General features: G+C 39.4%; 2 protein-coding genes across 5 annotated transcripts in view; one reads left to right on the top strand and one right to left on the bottom strand.

The window, feature by feature from the left end:
* Positions 1-5,492, bottom strand: part of ENPP3 (ectonucleotide pyrophosphatase/phosphodiesterase 3) — a 70,450-nt gene extending 64,958 nt beyond the window's left edge. For 2 of the 4 annotated variants that reach the window (XM_015819805.1, XM_015819806.1), the window contains exons 1-2: positions 5,394-5,492; positions 4,607-4,765 (exon numbers count right to left, since the gene is read on the bottom strand). In XM_015819805.1, coding sequence (XP_015675291.1) covers positions 4,607-4,765; positions 5,394-5,477 — 243 coding nt within the window. In that variant the 5' untranslated portion in view covers positions 5,478-5,492. Of the gene's footprint in view, positions 1-637; positions 815-4,606; positions 4,766-5,393 lie in introns of those variants that run through there. The other 2 variants (XM_015819807.1, XM_015819808.2) reach the window with 1 other exon arrangement.
* Positions 5,493-9,840: 4,348 nt separating this feature from the next.
* MED23 (mediator complex subunit 23) overlaps positions 9,841-13,832 on the top strand; it is a 53,517-nt gene continuing 49,525 nt past the window's right edge. The window contains exons 1-3 of the mRNA XM_015819802.1: positions 9,841-9,982; positions 13,281-13,312; positions 13,413-13,500. Of these exons, the coding sequence (XP_015675288.1) occupies positions 9,932-9,982; positions 13,281-13,312; positions 13,413-13,500 (171 nt within the window). The 5' untranslated portion in view covers positions 9,841-9,931. The remainder of the gene's footprint in view (positions 9,983-13,280; positions 13,313-13,412; positions 13,501-13,832) is intronic.

The raw sequence follows: 13,832 nt of genomic DNA, 5'->3' as shown, positions 1-13,832 counted from the left end.
TATTATTATTATTATTATTATTATTATTATTATTATTATTATTATTATTATTATTATTATTATTATTATTATTATACTGATAGCATTGTTTGGAATAGATGACTTTAACCATGTCTCTGACCTCCTTGTTCGTGGTCAGTTCAAGTTTCAGATAATCCATTTTAGTCTCTAGGGAGCCAACATTGGCAAACAGGACAGATGGAAACGGAGCTCCATATGGATTAGCCCTCAATTTAGCTTGTATTCCTGCACAACAACCTCACCTCCTTTTCTTTTTCTGATCCTGTCTCTGCCACCTTTTCCTTAAAGAGGCTTCACTCCTTTCTGCTCCTGGAGCATGCTGCTGCTGCCGGTGCCTCCAATTCCTCCAAAAGCCTCTCTCCCTTCCTCTGGGCCTGCCAAAAGCCTCATCCAGTTCCTTTGCTCCATAAGCCCCGGGACCTCTCCTGCTCTGCCTCCTTTGGAAACAGCCCTGATTCGCAATAGAATCCGTTGCTGTGCCAACAGTAAGATCCTGCTGCCGGCAAAATTGTTCAATAGGTTCTTGATTCACTTTTGGACGAGTCCTTCAGAACTTTAGCATGGTCGGGATCCAGATCTGTGGTCGCAATTCCCTATCCTGATATCTAAGCCTTACCTTCTGCTGAATCATCTCTCCACTCTGGTTCCTTCTGCTCCCAAAAGGGTTCCTTGGATATTCTTGACTAAGCAATAGAAGAGGATAACAACGGACACTATTTTTTACCAAAGAGGGAGGTACTATCCAGTCTCAAGGAACTGCTGGAAGTGGCAATAGGTGATGACTGTGGTTTGTTCACTATGTACAGCTCCTCCTTGCCCTCTTCGGCTGAGATCCTACGTATGCACTTCATGGGGCATAAATCCTAATTAATGTACCAAGCTTAGTTTCTAAATGGAACTGTACTCTTCCTTGTCATCCCCATGCCTAAAGGCAGATGCATGTTAGAGGTGTTTTATCAAATAGTTTCTCATTTTCTTCCCTCTCCAAATTAATATATTTTTACTGCCAGAGAAATGAACTCAAGATAAATTTTATTTATTTATTTATTTGAATTGATTGATGATTGAATTGAATTTGCTGCCTATCTGAATTTTGTGACTTTGGGCAGCTCAGAGTGCAAAACATAAAAAGAAGGCCACTAAAATTATATCCAATCAAACCATACGCATCAATCTGTTACTGACAATCTATTATCTGTGCCTGACAGAAAAGTCACATCTTTATCGAATTCCCAAAAGCTATTAAAACCAAGAGTATCTTTACAAGGTGGCCCCTAAAGCTTTTAATCACTTAACATTTGAAATCAAGGTTACTTCAGCTACACTGTGATTGAATTTAACAAAATTCAATCACAGCAAAATTCAATCACAGCATTTGTATTCCTTTGAATTCAGATGGTGAAATATTATTCCATCCTCCATTTTCCTTACAACTGTGTGGAATAGGTTGGGCTAAGAAATGTTGACTGGCTCAAAGTCACCCAGAGGATGCTGTAGTAACTTTAGGGTATAACAATGTAGAAAAAATGAACTGAGATTCATTTTTCTTGTTTTGCTCTTCACAAAAATAATTCCACAGGGCAATCAAAAACAAGCCTCATTTCCAAATGGCTGTAGATAATAAAAGGGTGGTCAGGAGTAAATGGAATAATTCATTTGATCACCATGTCTAGGAGAACATTAATCAATAATCTACTTACTTGGGTAAGTAACAGGTTACAATATCACTCTCATTCATTTGGATATGAGCTTTTCTTCACCTCTGCTTCAATCATCTATCCATGCAGTTGAGATTGCCTGTGTCAGTCACCTCAGTAATCTCTCAAATTTAGAAAATGAGCGGTATACCTATTGGGATATGCTTCAGAAGGTCCAGAAATCCATCAGGATTCATTAGTCATTGTAAGGTGCCCTTATTTCCAAATGGTAAAATAATTTCAAAATGTAAAAAATAACCTTTTTATTCATTTTTATTATTAGACATATATTTCATCTTTACTTCACAACTTTAAAAAATAACTAAAAATATCTTGTTATTATAAGATTTCCTGCCTTTATTTTATATGATTCCAGGCAGTGTATACTGTATAATGTTTCTGCCTTCTGTTTCCCCTTTAACAATAATCCTGTGAGCTGAGTTGGGCTGAGGGAGAATGACTTGCCTAAAAGTTACTCACCAACTTTCATGTCTAAGACAGGCTTAGAACTCATGGCCTTCCAGTCCAACATTTTAACCCCTACACCAAAGTGGCTCTCTAGTCCAGAGGTCCCCAACCTTTTGGGCACCAGGGACCGGTTCTGTGGAGAAAGGTTTTACCACGGACCGGAGAGTGCATGGTTTTGTATGCTGCCTGCATCCCATGGATGGGGCTTTGTTTGTTTGTGCGGACCGGTTGTTGGCATGCCGCAGCCCGGTACCGGTCCAAGGACTGGGGGTTGGGGACCCCTGCTCTAGTCCAAGACCCTACCCAGGGCAAGGATAAGACCATCCCTGACAAATGATTGTCCAATTGTTGCTTGAAAATCTCTAGAATGTCTAGCTCCCATTATTCTAGAAGGCAAGACTTTCCATTGCTTAACAGCTCTCATGTCAGGAAATTCCTCCTTATTTTAAGATTGAATCTCCATCTGTAAAGCTTCCAAGAAACAAAACAGCAATCACCTTTACACCGTGCCCTTTGTCCCTATTCTAGATCAATACTAAGGCATAGTTTAATGAGATAAATTCTCTTCCATTCATTGATTCTTGTCTTACTCTCACGCCCCATGGGGAATAAATGCACATTTTACTCCCTGGGACCTCTTCCCTTCAAGGCTCCTAGCAACCCTTTGAAGACTGCTATCATGTCTCTCCTTGGTCTTTTGTTTTTAGGCTAAGTATACCCAATTCCTTTAATGTTCTTCATAGGCTTTGTTCTCTAGGCCCCTCACTATCCTTGTTTCTCTTCTCTACACTCTTGTTAATTCATCGGAGTCCTTCTTCATCAGCATTTTAAAAACCTACTGTTTTGTTGGAACCAGACAATTCTGTCTTATTTAAGAAATCATTACTAAAGAAACAGCAGCTATGCACACTACATAAAAGTGGCGAAAATGTTGGAGAGGTAAAAAGATATAAAATACAGGTAGTTCTTGACTTAGTGACAGTTCAAAGTTACAACAGTGCTGAAAAAAGGGAGTTATGACCATTTTTCACACAACCATTGCAGCATCTCCATGATCATGTGATCAAAATTCAGACCCTTGGCAACTGGTTCATATTTGTGACAGTTGCAGTGTCCCGGGGGGTCATGTGATCCCCTTTTGTGACCTTCTGATAAGCAAAGTCAATTGCCAGATTCATTTAACAACCATGTTACTAACTTAACAACTGCAGTGATTCACTAAACAACTATGGCAAGAAAGGTTGTAAAATGGGGAAAAACTCACTTAACAACTGTCTCACTTAGCAACAGAAATTTTGGACTCAGTTGTCGTTGTATTTGTATTTAGACTGGGCAACCATGTGTTTCCTCTAGCAGAATGAGCTACAGAAAGCCTCATATTAACGTTTTGCTTTTGCTTTTTGAACCATAAATTTATGGAAAAAGTTCACTACTCATTCTTAGACTTTCTTAGGAATTTTCCCAACAGATAACATTGTTATTTTTTATCAGTAAGAACTAATACAACATCTTTGATAAGTTTGTGTCAAAGTTCAGAGCAACTCTACTGCTTCAGAAATTCATTTTTCATTGTATAAGACACATCATTTTGGCACACCTACTTGGTAAAAGAAGCCAAAACCTAGAACACGAATCCTTAGAAACACAGAGTATATTGTCCTAGAGGTCTATTATGAAAGGAGTTCATAGTTTGATCCAGTTCCAAGTATTTCCAGGTTAACAGGATGAAGTCACACTTTTTCTCTTATCTTTTGCCTGCAGATGTGGATTACTCTTAGCCACTGTAGATCAATTTATCTAGCCTGAATTCAGATGTGTGGAATTTAGGATATACTAGATTATAAATTAAATCTATAATAATTCCTTTTTTGTGTCCATCCCTTCAAATGAATGTTGATTCCTGGCAAGTATATGGAAATGTAGTATGTGGGCATTTTTTCCCCCAAAAAATGCCCCAAATTATGCCTGTGGTAGGACTAGCACTTACATTCTTCCACTTTCTAATGGGAAAATGCCTTTAACCACAACACTAAACTGGCTCTCTCTAATAATTCATAGTAATACATCAGTATAATACAGAACAGTGGTAAACATTCACTTTTGTTTAAAACACAGGGAGAGAGAGAGAGAGAGACAGGGAGAGATATTTATACACTATAAACGGGAAACAGTGATATCTGCCAACTTTGCTAACTCTGAATATTTCAGGTGTCTGTATCAGCCCTTGAAGCAGACCGTCCACTGAAAACGTTAACAATTAAAAGTGTCTCTATTCATGCTGACAAACAAAGCGGCAGAACAGGACATTTCCAGACAAACAGTGGAAAACTAGGAGTAGGTTTATGCTGTTAATCACAAAAGTGAAGCAGAGGGGATATAACAAATGCAACGTTCAAATGTAAGTAAAGCATAACACTTACAACACAGAGTATCTTATATTTTCGAAGAGTGCTTCTTTTAATAATTGTCTCTGTTTGGAAATCTATCAGGTCCGCAGTGCTCTTCCCTTCCATCTCTGTCTCATCTTTATCTTCAGGAAACATTTCCATTTGTCCTGTTCCTCTTTGCTCTGTCCTGTCCTTTCAGTTGTGCATGAAGAGAAATTGAGAGAGTATTATCTCTTTACTGGTAGTTTATAAACAAGGGCAGCCTTTGCTCATTTAGAGGGAGGACACCTAATCACCTTTTAACCAATACATGTAAAGGGCAGAAGGCATTTTCAGCAATTTTCTGTTTGGAAACCGAAAGTGAGGGAGAGAAAATGTGTTTCCTTTCAGGCAGGAAAAACTGGGATTCAGAAAACATTCAAATAAATCAAGTATATTCAGTATTTTATCATTGTTAAAAAGAATGATGTATTTATTTATGAATCACATTTAGGAACTGCTCATTTTCCTCAAAGAGGGACTCTGGCAGTTTGCAAATAAAATAATAATAATAATAAAAAACACACACTTTTTCCTGCACATTGTTTATATATTTTTTCTGGATCCAGAAAAGTAGATAATCATAATTTTGGGATACAGTGAGGGGTGAACTTTTTCATTTAAGGAATTTATATGCCTCTTTTTTGCCCATGAACTATTGAAAGCAATTAAGAACTAATAATGCAAAGAATGGTTGAACCATATGACCCCTACCCATGAACTAATGATGCTTTAGCAAACAGATTTGAAAGCTATGAATGGCAATGCTGTTTCAACTCACCGCAACCCATTGAGTAGGCAGGCTGCAATTGTCTTCCATGATCCAGCAGCTTTTTCCATCTTCTTCTGGTACAAGCTGTGCCATCTGGTCTGTATGAAACACCTCATGTAAAGGTAAGCTGTTTGAGAGGTTGTCCCAAAGGTGTTTTTTCACGAGGCAACTGGACTTTCTTTTTTCTCTTTGAAGACGTTTCGCTTCTCATCCAAGAGCTTCTTCAGTTCTTCATGACCTGGATGACTGAGAATCTCCATATGCATTTGAGGGGTTGCTTTGCTCCTTATGGTCACCTGAGTCTGCTGTGGGCATGCTCAACCCTTGGTTCTGGGTCACTGATTCTCACAGCCATTTGTCTTTTGATACTGGAAGAGGGGCCAAACCAGAGATTGCAGAAGGGAGAGCACCATGGGAAGGAATCCCTGGAAGATCAATTCTCTCAGCCCCAAAGAGACCTGTTTCCCCTCATAGAATGGCAGCTAGAGAGCCATTTTCCCTGGTTCTATTCTCAGGGCACAGGAAAGTGAGATATCTAGCCAAGATACCCCTTCCTCCATGGCACAGTAGAACTGTGTCACAGACCTTGGGAGAAGTTTGAATGGAGGTGTCTGGTTGAAAAGCTACTCCCCCCCCCGCTTCTTTTCTCACAGAAGGTGGTTCTTCATTCTTCCTCACTTGCCACCCATAAGAAAAGCAGGGGGAGAGATGATATTCTCCCCCCTTCCCAAACTTCTATTGTCATGGTTGGCAGAAGAAATAGGAGGAAGAAATACAGAATGGGGAGTGAGCTCTCTAGTTTCAGTCCGTAATTTAGAATGATCACTGAGGAATTAGAAAATAAAACAAACAAACAAGAAAGGCAGAGGTCTTACTCATCCTGTCTCTCTCCTTTCCTCTCTATTTCTTCTGAGACCTGAACCCCAATTTTGTTTTGTTGCCAAAACACAACAGAGGTAGAAGCAACGAGTGCTTCTTTAATCCAGTGCTATTCTGCTGACTCTTGTGCTGCTGCGTGCAAAGTGTGACTTCTGGAATTCTTTCCAGCTTTCTTTAATCAGGAGCAGCCAATGGACATTCTGTATTTTCTTCCCATGTAACAAAGCCACATACTACGAATCTATGTTTGTTTCTATTGTCCTCTTTTGTTGCACGCACATATGCAAACAATGGAAACATGGGTGTGTTGTATATTGTAAGAAGTTGTGCCAAGGCTGAGAATGAGCAATAACTGTAAGCACAAACAGCAGATGAAAAATTACATTATTGAATCATCGTAAAAAAAAATCCCTCTTGCAAACATTCTGGGAAACTGAGATTCCAAAGAAATGAGCTCACTACTAGAAGATGGCTGGAGAATTCTGTACTTTGATTCCTCATGCTTGGCAGCATTAAAACTTACGCTGTGGAGAAAATAAAGCTAACAAACTGGAAGCTGTGCTCTCCGCCCCCGCCCCCGCCCCCCGGTCTTTTGAACATTATCTCAGTCAAACCGCCTTTCTTAGTGTAATCCTATCAGACTCAAACTGACCCTCCCCTGCCTCCAGCAATCTCATCTAAACCAAAGAATAAAGCCACTTTACTAGCTCACATTAGATAAGATAACCTTTATTGTCATTTTTTTACTGTGGGCACAACGGCACACATCAAGAATGACATTTAGTTGCCCACTCTCAAAGTGAAACACATACATGTGAGATGTAAAAACCCCAAATTTTGATACTCACAATACGAAGACAAGTCTGGTTAACAAAACAAAGGTTTATTGGAGAATAACATAAAAAGAATAAAAAGAAAAGAGAAGAGAAGAGAAGCGTTTGCAAACGGGCCCCCTGGATCCTTCCCAATGGATTGGATTTCCAGGAGCACCCTGGCCTGGTATTAAACTCTGCATCTTATAGCTCTACAATGCATGCCACGTCTCTTTCATCTTTATAATGTATTTTGAAGTTGTACTTAGTCATCCTGACCTCTTCCACCCATCTGCTGTTATCTTGTTTATTTGTAATTCTCACCTTGGGTCAAAATCCCCCTCTTTGATAGTGATTTCTACTCAAAGTGTAAGTTCCTGTGTCCGGAGGGTTTTTAGGCAGGAAACAGTAAACATTTGGTCATAATTAATTATCTTTGCTGATTACCATTTGTACTAAAGAGACAGTTTCATATAATGACATTACATTTCTACAATTATTTCTACAATTATTAAAAGAATAACTTTTACTTCCTTCATACATGAAACACACCTAAAACATACTATATACAACATATGTATAGACCCACACCCTTACATATACTGCCTAATTTACTGAGATACACAGTCATGGCTGTGAGATTAAACTTTGCCCAACTTTGGAAGAAAGGTGCAAGACCAGTGGTCCTCGACTTACAATCACAATGTAAGTCCTCGACTTACAACCAAAATTTCTCTTGCTAAGCAAGACATTTCTTAAGTGAACTTTGCTCTATTTTACGATATTTCTTGCCAAAGTTGTTAATCAAATTCAGTCAAGTATGGTTACCCTATACCAGTGATGGCGAACCTTTTAGAGACTGAGTGCCCAAGCTACAACCCAAAACCCACTTATGCATCGAGTGCCGGGTGGGTGTGGCCCATTGGCTGGCTGTGGCCAATTGGGTGGGCATGGCCAATTGGGTGGACGTGGCTGCAGTGGTAATGGCAGACTGGTGGGACTAAAAAGTTCAATCAATCAATTCCAACTTTGCAAGATCTTTTTTTTCCCACGAGAAGTTGAAATTGACTGAATCTTTTTTTTTTTTTTTTGCACATGGCAGCAGAGGCCTAAAGTGAAAAGGTTTTATAAAACCCAGCTGAAGGCCTAGGACTGGGGCAACAGCGCGTGTGCCCACAGAGATGGCTCTGAGTGCCACCTCTGGCACCCGTGCCATAGGTTCGCCACCACTGCCCTATACACAATACATCATACAGTAAGGCAAATATAAACTCACAGCGTGGTTTCTAAGTGGGTCTACCATGTTTATAAATATGAGCTGTGGTGGCGCAATGGTTAGAATGCAGTATTGCAGGCTAATTCTGCCAACTGCCAGAAGTTCAATCCTCTACGGCTCAAGGTTGACTCAGCCTCCCATCCTTCCGAAATTGGTAAAATGAGGACCCAGATTGTTGGGGGAAACATACTGAGTCTGTAAACCGCTTAGAGAGGGCTATAAAAGCACTGTGAAACAGTATATAAATCTAAGTGCTATTGCTATTTCTAAGTTCCTTTTTTAATGTTTGTAAAAAATACAGTGGAGACCTTAGTATTAAACATTAAGTTCAAATACAGAAATCTTTTTATATTATAAAATAAGTCAATGCATGCTATGCTATGATGATGATGTTATCCATTTGTTATATTCGACTCTAGGCGATTCTATGGGACAGGTTTCTTCACATCTTCCAAACTTGCACTACTTGCGTTTTTTTATGCTTTTTCTGCCCCTTTAAAAGATTATCTAAATCATATAAAACATGCATATATAATTTTAATTTTTTATGATATTTCTTTAATCAAAGGCAATCTAATCACCCAATTTCAGTGTCAAAATTTATTTTCAAACAAAACATCTGAGAATAATCTCCCATGGCAAAAAGTACATAAAAAGATAACATAATACTAATAATCAATATTCAAACTAACAGTACAAATATCCTCTCGTCTTAAATGTAAGCATTACATAAAAAAAACTATAAATGCAAATGAAACATGTATAACTTTAACATGGCACAATGTTTATCTTATCAAAACAATCTAATCATAAAATCCCATAATCAAAATATTACTTTTTTTCTTTCTCCAGCAAGAAATCCAAGAGTGGCCCCCCAGGTAGCAATCAAATTTTTCAAATTACTTTCTAGTGTCCTGTGCGAAGCCAAGCAGGGTGATATAATTGGGGGCTGTGTACGTTTGCAAGCCTAGAGGCATTTGGATTCGGTCACCAAATTAAATTATGGGGGAATATCCCAAAGATGCTTTTTGCACGAGGCAACTGGACGTTCTTGTTTTTCGTTGAAAGTCCAGTTGCCTCGTGAAAAAGGATCTTTGGGACAACATTGACCTGGATGACTGAGAATCTCCATAGACATTCTGGGGGAATACTGCTGGGTCTTCTTTTATTAAACAATGACCGGAGTCACTCCTGACGCGCGTCGTGCAAACGAGGCCACAGAACCGGGATGCAATCCGGTGTGCATTTCCTTGGGGAAATCGAGGAGCTTCGCAAATTCCACCGCTGGAAGATGCTTTTTTTTCATCCGAGTTTGGCGCCCTTCGCGGAACTTTGAAGCAAGCAAATGGGAGCTCTCGATCCCACCCTCCAATCCGTAGCGGTGAGTAAAAGCTGCTGCATTCCCCCCCCCCACCCCAGCAGAGGTAGTAGAATTCCCCCCCACCCGGCTCCTCGCGACCCGGATGCGAAAGGAAGCGCCTTCCGGAACACTTCCGGGAAGGGAACCGGTGGGGGAGAGGAGAGCTTGTTGCTGCTTCTTCCGCCCGGATTGCGGCGGACTAAAGCCTTGGGATCGCGCCATGGCGGTCCCAATGGAGGCGCAGTTGCAGAGTATCTTCGAGGAGGTGGTGGTGAGTCTCGCCGCCCGCTACGGCAGTCATCATCATCATCAACAACCATCATCATCATCAAACGATGGCCGCCGCCTGAAAGGGGAATGCTGCGGGGAGTAGCGGGGTGGGAAGGGGACTGTAGATGTCAGATTCAGCTGTTTCTCTCTCTCTGCTGGCGAGAAAGAACCGTTCGCTGTAACTTTGCAAAAGGCAGATGATGGAGAAAGGGAAGGGGGAAGATGATGTGGGGAGGAAGAAGAAGACGGAGAACTGGAGTAGCAAGCTGGTCCTTATGCTTCTTGTTTCCATGGGGTTGGAAGGCAACGAAGCTTTGAATGGTTTGTTAGGGCAACCTAGGCAGGATCTGGCCGCATCTAACCCCAAATATCCCCGGCTCCCCCATAGATTAGGTGCCTCTGGGGAAATGAAGAATTGCCTCTGAAACAGCCCTCACTTCTTGTCCACTAAGAAGGCGAGGCACCTCTCTTAGGGCTTCCATGTAACTTTCTGGAGTAATCTTTACTGTGGATAGTCTTATTCGTCCTGGATTAGCTAGGCTCCTATTAAAGCTGCCCCAGTTGATGGGCATAACTATTGTTGGCAAAGTGAAGACTACAGTAGTGGCCAAAATTGTGGAAACCTTTTGGGAAAAGTGCATTTGAGGTGTGATGGCTAATAACACTACTTTTTTTGGAGTATGGAAAAATTATATATCAATGGAAAGATAATTCAATCCAGAATGTAATGCAATAACTTTTATGAAGGATTTGCTATTAGAATAGCAGTTATAAAGAAGAAAAGTGAAACACGTAGAAAAAACGAGATACACAAAAATTATCACCATAGAAAAAACGAGATATACAAAAATTACCACCATAGAAAAAACGAGATATACAAAAATTACCACCATAGAAAAAACGAGATATACAAAAATTATCACCATGTCAGTTAATACTTAGTTGGGGAACCTTTAGCATGAATTATGGCCTTACAACGTCTTCCCATGGAGTGAACTAAGTCCTTTAGTTCTGCAGCTGTTATAATGTGAAACCAAGATTGAATGATTGCTTCTATTAACTGGGTTTTATTGCTGGGTCGCTTCTGACTAGCACGTTTCTTTAGTTGGCTCCATAGATGTTCAATTAGGTTAAGGTCTGGCTTATTCCCAGGCCATTCCAGTAGTGGAATATGATTATCTTGAAACCACTTTTTGCACACAACAGCAACATGACATGGAGCTGAATCCTGTTGAAATATAAATCCTTCATTGTCTTAGAAAAGATCACACCTTTTGTCTTGGAAAAGATCACACCTTTTGATGTCATACAACCCCCAGATCATAACACTGAGTGTTTCACGGTACATGTAATGCAATCAGGATGCAAATCTTCTCCGATTATTCTTCTTACGTATTTTATGCCATCACTACCAAACAGGGAGATCTTGGTCTCATCACTCCAAATAACACTGTCCCATTGTTCCTCTGTCCAGGTAACATGGGTTTTAGCCCAGTTTAATCTTTTCAATCTTTGTTTGAGTGATAAAAGTGGCTTTTTTCATGGAATTCTAGATTTTAGGCCAAATTCCTGTAGTCTGTGCCGAACAGTCCTTGCACTCAACTTCACATTGCATTGTGCCATTTCATCTTGTATACACCCAGATGATTTTCTTCTGTCACGTAGGCACAGTCTCTTAATTCTTCTATCATCACTTGCTATTGTGCACCTTTTCCTGCCTTTACCAGTGTGGTTTTGTAGAGACTGAGTCTCCTTATACTCTTCACAAACTTAGAAATGCCACCTTTGGTTAAGTTTCCACCAATTTTTCTTCTAATTTCTTTATAACTGTAGCCTTATTCACTTAATAATACTATTTTACATCATTTTCTGGGCAACCAGTCAACTTTTTGCACCATTACTTTAATTTTATTACGTTTTACAAGCTCACTAAATGAAAGAACACAAAAAAATTCAACCAACTTGATAGCGATCACATAACACATTGACAAATGTCCTCCTCTTAGCTTTAATACATGACATCAATAACTGAATCCTACTGTGATCTGATTGGTTCATTGCCAAAACAAGACTCATGCTCATTGGCTACAATCAGATGAAGGAAAGCTACCTGATATCAACCTAAGCAAGTTGTGCTTCCTTTTTCTGGTTATTTGGCTATAACATTTCGTAGAATACAGATAATTGAGCAAACTTTGTTGCATTACATTCTTGATTAAATTATTTTTCCATTGATATATAATTTTATGGTACTACTCCAAAACAAAGTGGTGCTATTAGCCATCAAATCTCAAATGTACACTTTTCCCAAAAGATTTCCACAATTTTGGCCACTACTGTATATTGCCTTTGGCTAGGCTGAATCTTCTGCTTCTAAAACTATGACAGATGAAAAACCCTTTGCTTTGTGCAAGTGCGTCACTTACACACCTCTGTCTTCTCCTGTTCATCACTCTTGCAGATGTAATAGTTCCCAACCTTGTGATTGCTTCCTCATTAGGGAATTTTTTATCATCCCTGCCCTCTTCAGTTCCATATTATTCTTTTTTGAGATGTGGGGCTAGTGTTTATAGATATTTTGTTAGTGGCAGGATTATTTCCTAATGACCTCCCAACATGGACTTTTCTATACATTGTATAGAAGTATAGACTTCTATTCATTGTATGTGTCTAGAATACATATGTAGGTTAATATTTTATTGACAGATGCTTGGACAGACCAATAGGCAGCCCTTGTTTCTCTTTGGTTCCCCATTTCCCCTCAGTAATTTCTTTGTTCCATTTTTCTTTATCTCATGTAGTGAAATATCTTGAATTTTATCAATATTTTTATCAACCTCTCCTCCCTACCCCAAAATATTTTCTTTTCTCTTAATTATCACCTTAGACCACTGGTTAATACTTGAAGTGGGGCTTGTTTATTTGTTTATTGGCTCTGTGGTTACCTTTTTCCATTTGTTTACATGCGTTGAGGAGAATTTTTACTTTAGTTAGCTGGTATCAGTAGATACCACCAAGATACTCCTCAAACACTGTGATTGGGTTTTTTCTAGTAGTAATATATATTAAACCCTAAACTTCAGTTTGATATAATGGTTTGGCAGTAACTTTGGTATCATATACTTTTAATAAATGGAAAGAAAGTTGGAAAGTTGGTATCAGTAGATAAGTTTTTATTTGAGAATGTTTCTTCCTCTGCCCATTCTAGATACATTGATTTGAACATGGAATATAGGTGACATAGAATAAAAGCTAAGTTGTTATTAGAATGTGATACCATGTTTTAAATTCTTTTATAGAAAACAGAAGTCATCGAGGAAGCTTTTCCTGGGTAAGTGAAATGTAACCATTTCCTCGTATAACTGTAGAGATTCTGTTGTAGTAACTAGTGATGAAATACTTTATAAATATCTTGGCTTTACTTGTTTTAGCATGTTTATGGATACCCCAGAAGATGAGCGAACTAAATTAATTAGCTGTTTGAGTGCCTTTCGACAGTTCTGGAGCAATCTTTCCCAGGTGAGTATTTTAATACAAATATGGTATACATTAATAAAAAAAATCATATTAAATACAGACATAAAAATTTCAGAGCAGCTCGGCTGCATCCACCCTCTCTTTCACCCTTCCTACCTACTTCCCTCCTCCCCTCCTGTCCTCCTACCTACACCTCTCTCCTCTCTTCCAACCACCCCACACATCCCACCTCCTTCCTTTCCTCATCCTTCGGATGCAGTTTGGGGGTACTGGCCGAGCATCTCCTTTTCATAAAACTTTACATTATTTCTCTACAACATTTTAATACACCAACTTTTACATATCTCTACCCTCCTTCATCCCCCCTCCCCCCC

Source organism: Protobothrops mucrosquamatus, unplaced genomic scaffold (assembly GCF_001527695.2).
Source record: "Protobothrops mucrosquamatus isolate PMUCROS unplaced genomic scaffold, P.Mucros_1.0 scaffold991, whole genome shotgun sequence".
NCBI lineage: Eukaryota > Metazoa > Chordata > Lepidosauria > Squamata > Viperidae > Protobothrops > Protobothrops mucrosquamatus.
The sequence above is the reverse complement of the archived record's forward strand: the minus strand, read 5'-3'. Positions and strand labels throughout refer to the sequence as shown.